The sequence below is a fragment of the Erpetoichthys calabaricus genome, chromosome 16 (genome assembly GCF_900747795.2).
Source record: "Erpetoichthys calabaricus chromosome 16, fErpCal1.3, whole genome shotgun sequence".
Lineage (NCBI taxonomy): Eukaryota > Metazoa > Chordata > Cladistia > Polypteriformes > Polypteridae > Erpetoichthys > Erpetoichthys calabaricus.
The window spans coordinates 76,820,626-76,837,618 of record NC_041409.2 but is presented as its reverse complement, the minus strand read 5'-3'; the positions used below and the strand labels follow the sequence as shown (position 1 = coordinate 76,837,618).

Genomic DNA, 16,993 nt, shown 5'->3' with positions numbered 1-16,993 from the left:
CAATTCAGACATTTTTCTTTCTAACTTTCCTCCTGTTTTGTCATTCTGGTGTATATTCAAGGGACATTCAAAAAGTTTCCACACTGTTATATTTTCATTGGTAACAGTGAAGGCAGGAGGAGTAGTAATTGGGCATTAAAAAGTTGGTACAACGCTGGGAAAATTGCATCGCAAACGAAGGTGACTATGTAGAAAAGTGATGCAATTTGTTTTTGAAATTCTTAATAAATACAGTTAATAAAAAGTGTGGAAACTTTCTGAATGTCCCTCATATATTGTATATGTATATGCATATACATATACAGTATATACACACATACACATTATATATCCTCTTTAATAAAATCCCTTTGTGTGTCCAGGTGTCCGTGTGTGTGTGTCTTCTGGTGAAGTGCGCATGCGCGGGGCTTCTGGTGAAGTGCGCATGCGCGATATTACTGTCAGAGAAAGTTAGAGGTGTTTTACGGAAATACAAACCAGTATTACTACGAGAGGAAATTAAAGGTACACAATACAGTGACGCATATTACAGCCACATACAAGCCAGTATTACTGTCAGAGGAGATTAAAGGCATATTACCAACGCGCACGCCTGTATTACCGCCAGAGAAAATTCAAGGTATATTACGGACGTACAAGACAGTATTACTGTCACAGAAAATTAAAGACACACAATACACGGCGGCAGTCCACGAAGAACGGTCAGCTCAGCAAGTAAACATCAACAAAAGAAAGGCTGAAAGAAAGAAAAATACGACCAACAAAAAGAATGAGGTCAAAGTCCCTTGCCATTTAATATAGACTGTTCCTACTAATGTTTATGCACTACTGTTCTAGTGCCCGTTACTGTAACGGGCTAAATGACTAGTATGTATATATATAATATATATATATAAAATATATATATATAAAATATATATATATATATATATATAAAATATATATATATATATATAATATATATATAATATATATATATATATATATTATATATATATATATATAATATATATATATATATATATTATATATATATATATCCATCCATCCATTTTCCAACCCGCTGAATCCGAACACAGGGTCACGGGGGTCTGCTGGAGCCAATCCCAGCCAACACAGGGCACAAGGCAGGAACCAATCCTGGGCAGGGTGCCAACCCACCGCAGGACACACACAAACACACCCACACACCAAGCACACACTAGGGCCAATTTAGAATCGCCAATCCACCTAACCTGCATGTCTTTGGACTGTGGGAGGAAACCGGAGCCCCCGGAGGAAACCCACGCAGACACGGGGAGAACATGCAAACTCCACGCAGGGAGGACCCGGGAATCGAACCCAGGTCCCCAGATCTCCCTACTGCGAGGCAGCAGCGCTACCCACTGTGCCACCGTGCCGCCCATATATATATATATATTATATATATATATATATATATAATATATATAATATATATATATATATATATATTACACACACACACAGTGCATCCGGAAAGTATTCACAGCGCATCACTTTTTCCACCTTTTGTTATGTTACAGCCTTATTCCAAAATGGATTAAATTCATTTTTTTCCTCAGAATTCTACACACAACACCCCATAATGACAACGTGAAAAAAGTTTACTTGAGGTTTTTGCAAATTTATTAAAAATAAAAAAACTGAGAAATCACATGTACACAAGTATTCACAGCCTTTGCTCAATACTTTGTCGATGCACCTTTGGCAGCAATTACAGCCTCAAGTCTTTTTGAATATGATGCCACAAGCTTGGCACACCTATCCTTGGCTAGTTTTGCCCATTCCTCTTTGCAGCACCTCTCAAGCTCCATCAGGTTGGATGGGAAGCATCGGTGCACAGCCATTTTAAGATCTCTCCAGGCTGCCATGTGCCTTTTACTAAGGATTGGCTTCCGTCTGGCCACTCTACCATACAGGCCTGATTGGTGGATTGCTGCAGAGATGGTTGTCCTTCTGGAAGGTTCTCCTCTCTCCAGAGAGGTCCTCTGGAGCTCTGACAGAGTGACCATCGGGTTCTTGGTCACCTCCCTGACTAAGGCCCTTCTCCCCCAATCGCTCAATTTAGATGGCCAGCCAGCTCTAGGAAGAGTCCTGGTGGTTTCGAACTTCTTCCGCTTATGGATGATGGAGGCCACTGTGCTCATTGGGACCTTCAAAGCAGCAGAAATTTTTCTGTAACCTTCCCCGGATTTGTGCCTCGAGACAATCCTGTCTCGGAGGTCTACAGACAATTCCTTTGACTTCATGCTTGGTTTGTGCTCTGACATGAACTGTCAACTGTGGGACATTATATAGACAGGTGTGTGCCTTTCCAAATCATGTCCAACAAACTGAATTTACCACAGGTGGACTACAATTAAGCTGCAGAAACATCTCAAGGATGATCAGGGGAAACAGGATGCACCCAAGCTCAATTTCGAGCTTCATGGCAAAGGCTGTGAATACTTATGTACATGTGCTTTCTCAATTTTTTTATTTTTAATAAATTTGCAAAAATCTCAAGTAAACTTTTTTCACGTTGTCATTATGGAGGTGTTGTGTGTAGAATTCTGAGGAAAAAAATTAATTTAATCTATTTTGGAATAAGGCTGTAACATAACAAAATGTGAAAAAAGTGATGCGCTGTGAATACTTTCCGGCTGCACTGTATATACACAGTGCATATGCATACTGTACATACACACATATGTATGTAGATAGATAGATATTATATATCTATATATATATCTATATCTATATATATCTATATCTATATATATCTATATCTATATATATATATATATATATATATATATATATATATATATATATATATATATATACACACATACATACATATACATATACACAGGTGCATCTCAATAGATTAGAAAATCATCAAAAAGTTCATTTCTTTAATTCAATTCAAAATTTAAAACTCATATTATATAGATTCATTACACAAAGTGATATTTCAAGCGTTTACTTCTTTTCATTTTGCTAATTGTGACTTACAGGTAATGAAAACTCAAATTCAGTATCTCAGAAAATTACAGTATTAGATAAAAAATTATTTTTAATACAGAAATGTTGGCCTACTGAAAAGTATGTCCATGTACGCACTCAATACTTGGTCAGGGCTCCTTTTGCATGAATTACTGCATCAATGCAGCGTGGCATGGATGTGATCAGCCTGTGGCACTGCTGAGGTGTTATGGAAGCCCAGGATGCTTTGATAGCGGCCTTCAGCATGTCTGCATTGTTGGGTCTGGTGTCTCTCATCTTCCTCTTGACAATACCCAATAGACTGTCTATGGGGTTTAGGTCAGGTGAGTTTGCTGGATAATCAAGCACAGTGATACCATGGTCATTAAACCAGGTATTGGTACTTTGGGCAGCTTGTCAGCAGAGAGAAGCATGAAGTGCTCTAAAATTTCCTGGTAGACGGCTGCGTTGACTTTGGACTTGATAAAACACAGTGGACCAACACCAGCAGATTACATGGCTCCCCAAATCATCACTGACTTTGGAAACTTCACTCTGGACCTCAAGAAACTTGGATTCTGTGCCTCTCTACTCTTCCTCCAGACTCTAGGACCTATATTTCCAAATGAAATGCAAAATTTGCTTTCATCTGAAAAGAGGACTTTGGACCACTGAGCAATTGTCCAATCCATTTTCTCCTTAGCCCAGGTAAGAAGGTTCCGACGTTGTCTGGTTCACGAGTGGCTTGACACATGTCCCGGATACGTTTGTGTGTGGTGGCTCCATGTCCTGGATACGTCTGTGTGTGGTGGCTCTTGAAGCACTCGCTCCAGTCATGGTCAACTCCATGTGAATCTCCCCCAAATTCCTGAATTGGCTGTGCTTCACAATCCTCTCAAGGCTGCAGTTATCCCCGTTCCTTGTGCACCTTTTTCTGACACATTTTTTCCTTCCGTTGAACTTTCCATTAATACGCTTGGATACAGCACTCTGTGAACAGCCAGCTTCTTTAGCAAAGACCTTTTGTGGGGTGTCAATGACTCTCTTCTGGACAACTGTCAAGTCAGTAGTCTTCCCCATGATTGTGTTGCCTACTGAACCAGACTGAGAGACCATTTAAAGGCATAGGACACCATTGCAGGTGTTTTGGGTTAATTAACTGAGTGGAGTGTGACACCATGAGTCTACAATATTGAACTTTTTCACAATATTCTAATTTTCTCACATACTGAATTTTGGGTTTTCATCAGCTATAAGCCATAAGCAGCAAAATGAATAGAAATAAATGCTTGAAATATATCACACTGTGTGTAATGAATCTATATAATATATGAGTTTCACTTTTTAAAATGAACTACTGAAATAAATTAACTTTCTGATCATATTCTAATTTATTGAGATGCACATGTATATTACAGTATATATAACTGTGACATCATTGTATCGAAATCACATGAGTATTTGTGTCTGAACAAGTTTGAACTAATATGTGTAGTATAAATTGCAAGCTGATAGAGCCAGTTGTTAGTTAGCTATTGGAAAGGTAATAGATATCTGCGTGTTCACTTTGGCGTAAAAATGGGTGATCGAAATTTAGAGCAAGATATTAATATTAAATTTTGTGTGAAAATCAGCAAATGCGCTACTGAAACTATTGCAAGTGGCATATGGTGAAGATGCTATGAAAAAGTCGAGTGTGTTTGAGTGGCACAAGAGCTTCAAAGATGGGCAAGATGATGTGATGGAGCATGCAATGGAAATCAACAGGTTCACTGCACCCTAAAAAAGCATGCATGTCGCGCTCACAGTTTAAGATCATGCAAGTGTGTTTCTTTGATCACAAAGGACTAGTCCACCAAGAATTTATTGAACAGGGACAAACAATCAACCAACAATGCTATTTAGAAGTACTGAAAAGATTAAGAAAAAGACCCAAATTGTTGCCTGACAAGTGGATCATTCATCATGACAATGCGCAAAGTCATACTGCGCTCACTGTGAGAGACTTTCTGGCCAAAAAAAACGGATTACCCAATTAGATCATCCTGCCTATTCACCGGACTTAGTTCCCTGTGATTTCTGGATATTTCTAAAATTAAAAGCTGCACTAAAAGCAGAAGATTTTCTAATACAACTGATATCCAACTCAATTAGCATTAAAGCAACCCTTTTTTGGTAAACACCACCAGTAAATAAACAGCCTTTCATTAAGCAGTTAATCAAAACTCTGGTCCATATTTGAAAGCAGTTGTGTGTCTCAGTGCTGGATGTTTCTTGCTATGTCAGTATCAACTGTATTTTTAGTGCAGAGTTTCAAACAGTCTTAGTTGGTTAGTCAGTACTTCTTACCAGGCTTGGCTGCAATGCCTGACTTATCAGCCTCAAAGTCATCTATTATTTTGATGGCGGAAGGATCTAAATCTGTAGAAAGTTTTAGTATAAATTATAAGATGGAAAAAATTAAAGACATACCATAAAAAGAATGAAAACATTTGCATAAAAACTATGGTATAAACAGAGAAAGAGGGAAATTGACAACAAAATAAAAAAGGAGAAAAGGAGTAAGCAAAGATCTAATCTGTCAGAAACGATGATTTGTAAAAGTGTGAGAATACAAAGAAGTTTCATCATCTTGATCTTTCTCACATATAATTAAATTTGACATTATGCTGCATTCATAAATTAAATGAAACAGCATTATTAAATTAGTTAAACTTAATTTTACCAGTAAACTTTTTGAAATGTAAAAAGTTGGTGTCTCAGAAATATGAGGAATCATTTTCAGCCCTTTGATTAATCAAGAGAAAGCAATAAATTAACATGGAGGCTTGCCTTTGGTAGGTCCTTTTCGATTCAGCATTGCCTGCTGCTCCTCCGAGATATTCAGCCGTCTTACAACGTCTGCCAAAGCAGACTTTAAAAGCTGAATCTCATCCTCCTGCATCTGGACTCGCTGCTCCAAAGAAGCGATACGGTCCGTAACATCCATGCTGCTGGCTGCAGAGGCACTGTCATCTGGAAACAGACAGAAATGGGTATCAAAATCAAGTACCCTGAAAAGAGCAAAGAGCCAGGAACAACAAAAATTCCCAAAGGTAATGGTGCTAAGATACTGATGTTGCATCTTAAAGTGTCAAGTCTTCTGCTTTTTCATTTGTGTGCCACTCCTTTTCAGAATGGCAAAAAAGGGGTTGATCGGCTAACGTCATGACTGTTGAAATTATAGATTTGTTGCTCACACTGTCACCAAATTGACTCCTGTAGAATGTGCAACTTAAACAGGCTTAAATATAGCATTTTCTGCTCATTTTATGCATGCTAATTTATAACTTTCCAGCAGCAACCAGTGCTAACAAAGGCTGATAATACAGATTGTTCATTAGAAGCAAGCATCATCTCTGTAAAATAGAAAAAGGGAGCAAAACAGTTCGAAATAAGGTTAATAATTTTCAATTCTTTCTCCATTAATATCTTAAAATCCAATTTATTCAATTTCAATCTTTACCTCTCGACAAGTGGTCAATCTTTCCTTACTTGGTGGGGGACTGAATAACCTCCACTCAGTGAACACATTCCCTTCTTTTCTCTTCTTTTGCCTCTTTTGACATCTTTGTGGGACTACCCTTATACCTCTGTACTTTTCACCCTTTGTTCCTTCCAAAAAGCTGGGATAGGGTTATGCAGGGGGGTATTTCTTTAACATATTGCATGAAATAATTGTTGTGGGTTATTTGACACTTTTTTGTTGTCTCATTGTAATTTTAATAAAAAACTTTATCACAAAAAATAAGATAATAAAGATGAATATTGACTTTCCAATGTTTGAAGCACTTCAAGACTGACGTACTGTAGCTTTCTACCAAACTGAGCCATTTCAATTAGATATACAGAGTCTCAAAGAGCAACACAATACAATCAGAAATAGTTAACATACAACATTGGAGGTTTCCCAAAACGTAGCAACAATCTTACACAAACAGCATGTATTAAACCAAATCAGTAAATCCACACAAATTGCAAACTGAAATTCTAGGCTGAAATTGGGACATAGGCACTTATAATACCTCAAACAAAAGAAACAATGTAATGAAGGTAGGAAACCAAATAAATAACAAGTACGATTTCCATGGGAGCAAATGGCCCAGACACATATATAACTTATTTGTGTTTGAGATGCTAAAAGTATTTTTATGAAAAGATTTGCAGATGAAGACACCAGCCAACCCAATGTGCATGGCAACCTAAATTGCAACATGTTTGTAAATACTATTTTAAAAATAGCAGCTGCAACTAATACACAAAACTTAAAAATAAAGATAAACAGTGTGCCAGAAAACAACACTAAACTGTCAGTCTTTGAATTTATAATGCAGAACAGCACTCCAGCCTTGAGACTACACTGCCTCAGCAGATGTTTTTTTAAGGGTTTCAGGTAACCAAAGTATGATCTGACATGCCCGCCTTCCCTCTCTGGGTTCCCCATGTTCTCTCTCTCATGGCTATGTATCGAGAATTGCCTTCTAGAGGATATCTTGAAATACAATCTCGGGGCCTACTACCCTCTAGAGGTTCATGCATGTCTAGAGTAGAATATGGAGAAATTCTGTTTGCAGCTGAAAAAAAAATATTTGCACTAACCCTTGACAGACATTTCCCTTGTTCTCCACCTTTCTAGTGCCACTTTTGCTAGTGGCAATTCTCCACAACTATTAGGTTGGATAATTTTCAACTCTGACCATTTTTCCAAGTAAGAAGCAGCCAGCATTATCTACGGTGACTAATGTCACTACAGATATAAATAGATGAGTAATGCCACTGAAAACAGAGTTATCGTTTATCAGTGTTGCATATGCTTAGACACTACCTTATAAATGCTGCCAAAAATAATATTGGAATAGGAAACAAATGCGCACATTGCATTATATGATACATATTTACACAAAAATCAAGGAAATAGTATGCTTAAGAAAAGTACTGACTAATCCTAAATGTATTGCTTTGCATCATATTCATTTAAGTTACAAATTCCATAAACATTCTATCCAGATTAGACAGACAGACAGACAGACAGACAGACAGACAGACAGACAGACAGACAGACAGACAGACAGACAGACAGACAGACAGACAGACAGACAGACAGACAGACAGACAGACAGACAGACAGACAGATAGATAGATAGATAGATAGATAGATAGATAGATAGATAGATAGATAGATAGATAGATAGATAGATAGATAGATAGATAGATAGATAGATAGATAGATACTTTATTAATCCCAATGGGAAATTCATTATTCATTGTTGGTACCTGCTTGGTCCAGCTGATGGTCATGGGACAGAAACACTCTCACCAACAACAAAATTGTAAAGTTAGTAACAACAGAAGTAAACATATTTTATATCAATGTGACGATGCTGGCTCCATGCTCCCATCTCCCTTTTGAGAGTCGGTAATGTAACCGGATGAGGTGAACAATGAGGACACCAAATGAAGCAAGGGGAACGTGCAAAGTTCAAACAGTGCTTTTATTAAAAACAAACAAAGCAAATCCAAATAATGCTCAAAAGAAAATGCAGTACTTCAAAACCTTTCAATAAATAAATAATCCATAAAACCAGGGTGAAATGTGGAGGTTAAAATAATCCAATATATATTCCATTTAAAACAAGGTTAAAACAACCATAATGGCTGGAAGAAGTCCTTTAAAAACCCAGTGCCTTCTTTAGCTGGCAGCTCCCCTACTTCTCCCATCCAGGCCCTGCACCACAGGAGTCGCCCTACCTGCAGCTGACCTTCTACTTCTGGTCTGGTAGCCTTTCGATCCCTAACTTCATAGGGCTCTCGCCAGACCGAGACTTGGGTTCTGGGGTTTCCATCTGCCAAGCCTCCAACTCCAGCTGCCCTCCACGGCCTTACGTGGCAAGCCGTCCTCGGTCGTGGCCACTCCTGCTCCTCTGCAAAATTCAGCAGGAGTGCCCCAATCCATCTGCCCCTAGGTGCCAGCCAAACACCCCACTAGGGCTCGCTTCCAAGCTGCCTATCTTTGTTACAGTGAGCCTGCTCTCGCTTGCTTGCCCACTCACTTACTCCTGCACCAGCTTCTACACCTCCTGCCTTCTCCTCCTCCGTCCCATCCTGTTCTTTTTTCTTTTTTTTTCCCCTTCCGCACTCGCACTTCTCCTATATATAATGGGGATGTGGCACAGGTGCGGCAATTAGCAGCTCCCGGCATCAGTCACAGACATAGGTGATCCCACACCTGTGCACTTCAGTTTGGAAATGCCCAAGCCCATATTGTGCCTGGGAACCGTTCCAGCCACACTACCACGCCCCCTTTTAAGCCGTGAGTGTGACAATTATTTATTTAAAAGCTGGGTTTTTCTTCTAAGCCACGGACCCACTACAGTATACCACAATCAACAATATAATTTGGTCATGAATACACAGCTCTTATGCTGAGCACCCAGTATGATGGAAAGGAAAGTAGGGGAGAACAAAAAAAAGAGCAGATCCAATGATGAACTGGTATTCCAGTTAGTGGGTCAGAAAAATGTATATATACACTGTCCTGCTCCACTGACAGACTGAGAAGATCATTCCTCCCCCAAACTATGCGACTCTTCAATTCCACCAGAGGGGGTAAACGTTGAACATTATTCAAGTTATTGTCTGTTTTTTACCTGCATTTTTTATTACTCTTTAATTTAATATTTTTTGCTGCTGGAGTATGTGAATTTCCCCCTGGGATTAATAAAGTATCTATCTATCTATCTATCTACACACACACATTATATATGTCACTTCTTTATAATGGACTTTACTGTGCTCCTTGGGATTGATAAAGCCTTTGAGATTTTTTTGTATCCATGGTATACAACTTTATCTCCAGTTTCTGTAGTAGGACTGACAACTGCCCCAAAATTTTTTTTTTTTTTTTTTTTTTTTTTTTTTTAAAGTGGTGGCTCTGTGTGGCTAAAAGATCTGGGCATGTAACTTGAAGGCTGCCAGTTCAAATCCCGGTAGTGACAGAAGGAATGATGCTCCTTTGGGCCCTTTAGCAAAGCCCTTAACCTGCAATTGCCCCAGAGGCACTGTACAAATAGTTGACCCTACACTCTGAAACCCCCCCAATAATAATAATAAAAAAAAAAACTTTCTGAAGAGTAAGTTAGGGTATGCAAAATTGATAATACAACAAATTTTATATGGCGAATAAAGGATTAAAAAAATCACTAAAATCACTTAAATGATAATCAGCAAGAAACGCATTCAGGGCCACACAGTGAGACAACAACACTTTGTCAGATTTTAAACAAATCTATTTTGTAGCATACTATCCCATCCATCCATTTTCCAACCTGTTGAATCCGAACACAGGGTCACGGGGGTCTGCTGGAGCCAATCCCAGCCAACACAGGGCACAAGGCAGGGACCAATCCTGGGCAGGGTGCCAACCCACCGCAGGTAGCATACTAGTAATTTCAAATTATGAAAACAAGAATACACTTACCAATCATAATTTGCATTCAGTGCCTAGGTACATTGCTCAGCATGTATTTTATACAAAACATTTAATAGCAAAATGACTGCAGAATACTGACAAATATTTCATTATTACCATACAACATAAAACCAAGTCCACTAGGTATTATGTAAAAGGGTATATGTGGGAATGGGGAAATAACATTCCTGATAAATGTAGAAGTTTGACCAATGGTGGAAACTAGCATTTGGTTAAAAAAAAAAAAAAAACTCCCACAACCTCACTAGCATAATAAACTTCTGGTCTAGTATGCACTATCCTTTCCTACAACAACACACACTATTCTGTACTGCTTCTTTCGGGAGCATAGGATAATTAGATTTTGTTGCAGATACATTTAACAAAAGTAATGTGAGCACCCTAGCATAAGCAGCTCATGAACTCCAAGGCTATACATTACATGTTCACATTACAGCTTGTTGTCGGCATGTATTATAGCCAAATGATTCATTGTGAGTTCCTTCCTATTAAATATTGCATGCTCTACAGCACTCACTAAAGAAACTTGTAATCTATCACCAGTATCTTCCAGTAATGGCATTTACCAAAGGACTAATTACTGTGTCTCGAGAGTTTTCAACCTTAATTCCACCTCTGAAAGCCATAAAAGCATTTTCTATAATGGATTTTATCACTCTCCTTGGCTACGCAGCATACAGAAGGAGCATGTGTTTAGTGTATTGCATGCATACTACTTAACTTCCACTAGCTATACTAGTTTTGTCTTACAGGAAACTTGACCCATCTTTGAATCCTCAGAAATACTCCGAGACTGCAGGAACAGAGACACAATAGTGAGAACAATGATCTTCGCCCACTTTAAATTAACCTTTTTCTTTCTTTCTGTAGAAAGTGATCAGTAAACACTGTTGAACATACCTGCCAAGAATGAAATTTGAAACCAACAGAATTGTAAAGCTCTACAAGTAAAATGAGTCTGAAAGAACCTCATTTTGAAAAATCATTTAATTCAAACTCTGTTTCACAAACAGAAGCATCAATAGAGTTCCTTCAATAAGTCTTTCTTAAAAAAAAAAAAAAAAGATACTTTTTAATCCTCAGATTTAAAACTAATAAATATGTAAAAACTGAAATCTGGTTTTACTTGTATAAAAAAAGAGTTTCTTCAAGTGACCCTTTTGTTCATACAAAGCAGAACTAAAGCAGTTAGAACTATCCTGTTCAGTATGAATAATAATTTACATAAATGTCCGATTGGTGCATATGAAATTTTATTTAGGATGAAACACTAATCTTTTAAAAACTGTGAGATAAAAATCAGTTACTGATCCATTGTTGAACCCGATTAATTTAGTTCAGGGCTATGGGAGGTGAAGCCTTTTCCAGCATGATCAGGTGGAAGGAAAAAAAAACCCTTGATAGGTTACCATACGCATGCAAACACATATCCCATCATATATAATGTAATGTAATGTAACGTACAAAACTATGGGGCTGCCACAGATTGACAACAAGATTTCATTGACTTTATGAGAGGGACAATTGTTAACACATTTGGCAGAGGCTTCATTTATGAATTCTCACAAGACAGTGATGTCCCACAAGAATAAAAAATGCTAGAACTGACGTCCAAGGGGAAAAACATCAAAAGCTATTGGCACATTTGTTAAAGAAAGTATAAGCTTCTCAACCATGATGACCACCATTATTAACTGTCGATGCAAGGTAAAACAGGCAAGCAACTCTCCATCACTCAGCTGTCATTGTCATTCTAAGGAAACTATGGGATGTTAAATCATTAAGACCCTATTAAAACAATTTATGTTGAGGATTCTATTACTTTGTCACTTCAGTACATAAAAGAATGTCTTTCCATCTAGTGGTCATTCTGAAGAGTCATTTAATCATCAGTGGTTTTGTGAGACATCAAAAGGCAAAGAGGCAACAATTATGTGGAGGACACTTAGCATTGTGCTGTGCAGGTATTGCTTTTGAAACTTAAATAGCATTCTCAAAGCTACTTAACACAATTTAGTTCATTCTTTCTTAAAAAATGGCACACTCACAAGTAGACAGATAACTTACTGAACTACCTGGGCAGTTACTGTGGGACAGATTCAGACACAGGAAATTATGCCAGAAACATAGGAATATTATGAGACTTAGCTTGCCTGTTTTGGCCTAGTATTAAAATTAATGCAAATTTTACCTGTTCCCTATGGGATTTTAAGCTGCAAGCCAAAAATAATTCTAACTTATTTTATTATTTTCTGACATTGAATAGAAACTGAAAATGATTTGCTGTCAGTCTCCTTAGTGGTGCAAGTTTTTTGTTGAAGTAGGCATGCCAAACACACCAGGAGCTGTCAAGCTCACAGAAAGAAAAAGCTGTATTTCAGTTAAGCAATAAAGACACTAGGGCGGCACGGTGGCGCAGTGGTAGCGATGTTGCCTTGCAGGAAGGAGACCTGGGTTCGCTTCCTGGGTCCTCCCTGCGTGGAGTTTGACTGTTTCCTCCCACATTCCAAAGACATGCAGGTTAGGTGCATTGCCGTGTGTGTGTGTATGTGTGTGTCCTGCGGTGGGCTGGTGCCCTGCCCAGGATCTGTTCCTGCCTTGCGCCCTGTGTTGGCTGGGATTGGCTCCAACAGACCCCCGTGTTAGGATATAGCAGGTTGGACAATGATGACTGAATAAAGACACTAAAAATGAAAAGATATCCAAAAAAAAAAAAAAAACAAACATTGAGATAACCATTATCATCCTCATATTCGCTCTGCTTTTCCTGGCGAGAGTTATCATAGCAGCATATTGAACAGGGCTGACCCTATCACCAATAATGTGTACCAATTCAGAAATTAGGGAATAAGGGGTCATCCATTTTACAAAACCAAACTTGAAACACAGCCATAATAGGCTGGTCAGCTGAACATGTTACTTTTCTATAGATCATATCAATCTTCAAAGAAACAGATGAAGCTCAGGCACGACCAGCAGAGCAGAAAAAAACTGAGAAAAAACAAAAAACAGTTATAGCAGTTTCACTATTCATTTATGTGTACAAAACACTATTTTGATGGAATGAGGTTTTAAGACACTCATTCTTTAAGATGTAAATATGAGCTTGCATAGGAGAGAGACAGGAACGAATAAATGTTAACTGTGAATTTTTATATTAAGTATTTTAAACAAAAATGATAGATGTTTAAGTGATTAGCACAGCTGGCTCATAGATCCAGCGTCTTTGTTTCACATACTGTGCCTTATCTGCATCTGTAAGAGGTCTGCACAATCTTCCTCAATTCTGGGGGTGGATTTTTCTTCTGGTATTCTCATTCTTAAACTGGCCCTGTGAGAGTGTGTTTATGAATACACACTGCAATGGAATGTTACCACCTACAGGATTTGTTTCTGCCTTGCTCCCAAAGCTGCTGGGATTGGCTTCAGCAACCCACACAGACAGCTTCTGAGTGTTACATCATAAGCACCATTTTAGTTTATGAAGGATTTATAGGAATAGCCTGTTCATTTCTCCAGGTGAAGTACAAAACGGTACAGCAAAATAAAATGATGTCCCTGACAATCAGTAAAAACAGATTGGGGGTGGATCAATGCGTTAAAATTAAAAGTATTTTCAGTATAGATGAGATATAAAAATAAAGTCAGCAAAGACAGACAAAGAAAACAAATCTTAAATTGCTAACCAAATAGCAGTTTACTGCGTCTGCTACAAATGTGACACAGAATTTAATTTTTAAAGCAGCCAAACAATGTTTAAGCAGACTGAGGAGAGGCAAAGTCCTACAAAGACAAAGTGAGGTCCTTGAGAATATTGATGTCATGCCTTGTAAGCAGCAGATAAACAATGAGTTCTGGGCAAAAGCAGAACCTTTATTTGGAGAGTTAACATGCTTCAAGAAGCATTTGATAATGAAAGCATTTTCTTGTGGAGACAAATAAACTTGAGGCAGCAGTAAATAACTAGGCGTCTGATTTATACTATCTATGTTAAATAAGAAAATAATTTATAGTCATAAAAGACCTATTTATTGAGGCTAATATGTTTAACCTTCTGCAGCCAATATAGATAACAGAAAACCCTCTCGTTTTCAAATGGATGTAGTGCACATGAAGGTGAAAAGTACATGATCCCTCTGCTCACACACCTAATACTGGCCGTTCCACTTGCAAAATGCACAATAAATGCAAAGTCTAAAGAAAACTAATATTCCCACCAAGACAAAAAAAAAAAAATAATGATGCACATTGGTGGTAGGTTCAGTAAAGACTAAGGTATATAAAATCTTTAAATTTAGGTGTGATACCTCAAATAATTTTTTTTTTTACTTTTTTCCTATCAATTTCTTTGATTTATTTTTGGATACTAGAGTTTTTTGGATGTAAAAAAAAAAAAACAAATACACACAAAATACATGTGATGGGAGTCAAGTAAATACACACAAAGATAATCAGCATAGTCATATTCACTCAGGTTTTCCTGGCATAAGTCACAGTAGCAACTGGCTGAATACGGCTGATCAGACCTCCCTATCCTGACTATATTTGCCAGCAGCCTTTGTGGAATACCGAAACACTTCAAGTACAGTTAGCAGACACAATTCCTCCAGTGTGTTCTGGCTCTGCCCCTCAGTCTTTTCCAAGTTGTCCATGCCTTAAACAACAGCCATGGAAGCCCAAAGTACCTCAACTGCCTCCTCTCCTTTAAGAGCAGCAGTGGTTCTATTTTAAGGTCCTCCCATAGACAGTGAATCTAACCATGCACTACAGAAAATTTGTTCTGGTCACTTGTAGTTGCAATTTAATTCTTTTAGTCCATACCCATAGTTTGTGACCATGGTGGAGAAAAGAGATTAAAACTGTATAAAATGTGAAATTATGCTGCAAAGTCATTTCTGAGTTGTCTACTTTGACATACACTGTGATTTCTTATCATGTCCTCTGACATATTCAGGCAATGAGATCATCAACTTCAGGGGTCAAGTCTGACACCACCTCCGACTAGAAATCATGGAATGTGCCACAGGCTAAAAAAACAGAATTTCTTAGTCTAATTAAAGAAAAAAGTTACATAATCCATATTACTAACCGAGAATGCTAAACCGGATGATGGACGCAGGCACATCCGGCCATGGGCCGTAGCTGCAAAAAGACGTACTGCGCAGGCGCAAAAAGAGTCCGCGAGAGTCGGCTGAGGAGTCGAGAAAGGCAGACAAAAGAGGGCGAGAGAGGCGGATGAGGGGCCGCGAGAGGCGCAGGCGCAAAAAGAGTCCGCGAGAGTCGGAGAAAGGCGGAGAAAAGAGGGTGACAAAGGCGGATAAGGGGCCGCGAGTGGCGGACAAGACCACAGAAAAAAGGAGTGAGCACATACAAAAAGGAGAAATGAGGCGCAAAGTCAAACGCAAGCAAAGCACGAAACACATTGCACACGAAACTAGACCCGAAAAAAAAAAAAAAAAAAAAAAAAAGGCTCGCGCACAACAGCAAGGCACCCCCCCCCCTACAGGAACCGGACGGGACACACACCAAGAGGGGGATTCAACAAGCCCATGGAACACAAAAAAAAACACAAAACCACCCCACAGACCCTACAAGCGAGGGACGGGACACACACAAAGAGGGGGATTCAACAAGACACAGGAACACAAAAAGAAAGAAGACGCTCGCGCGACAACAATCCTCAACAATCCCCCCCCCCCCCCCCCCCCACCCACATCCATAAGAAGTGACACCCAAAGCCACATATTCTAAAGTGAACGTCAACACCTTCACACTAGACAGCATAGGTGTCAGCATTGGTGGATCTCCTTACAATAAAGCACTATTAACCGTTCAACTGCAGAAAAGGAAACATATTCACAGTGACTGCGACCCTCCTTATTACTTATCCATATTTCGGATGCTGAGAAAGAAACAAGTCATGAATACACGGTCACGGGTACATAACGAAAAGGAAAGGATAACAGGAACAAACACACGAACACGAAAGAAACAACAAAATAGACGGCTATGCAGCATAGGTGGATCTCATTACAATAAGGCACTATTAACCGTTCAACCGCAGAAAAGTCTCCATATTAACAGTGAGTGCAATACTCCTTATTACTTATCCATATTTCTAAAAGAAAAAATGTCTCGACTCCAAAAACGCAAAGCTCAACTAAAGCTTCTAACTAACGATGTACCTAAAAGTAAAAACTTTATGAACTGCGTTAGATCCTACAATAGTTCATTTGCTTTTAGTAAATATCAGGCCACCAAAAGGCAATGGCCCATACTGCTTTCCCATATGTGCACAAATACTGCATCGCATTGGAACAGTGCACCCTGAAACAAATCAACGCAAATATGCACAAATCTACATCCTGGATCCACATGACGCAAACTATCAATCAAAGTGCTGCATCGCAACAGGCACGGATTCAAAACGAAACACCTCCCGTCTCAGACATACGTTAACGGCAAGGAAGGCTACAA

The 16,993-nt window shown here is 38.7% G+C and overlaps 1 protein-coding gene across 9 annotated transcripts in view; it reads right to left on the bottom strand.

Moving 5' to 3' along the window:
• Positions 1–16,993, bottom strand: part of eml1 (EMAP like 1) — a 231,870-nt gene that overhangs the window by 116,992 nt on the left and 97,885 nt on the right. For 8 of the 9 annotated variants that reach the window (XM_028822316.2, XM_051919897.1, XM_051919893.1 and 5 more), the window contains exon 2: positions 5,821–6,003. In XM_028822316.2, the coding sequence (XP_028678149.1) occupies positions 5,821–6,003 (183 nt within the window). Of the gene's footprint in view, positions 1–5,337; positions 5,415–5,820; positions 6,004–16,993 lie in introns of those variants that run through there. The other variant, XM_051919899.1, reaches the window with a different exon arrangement.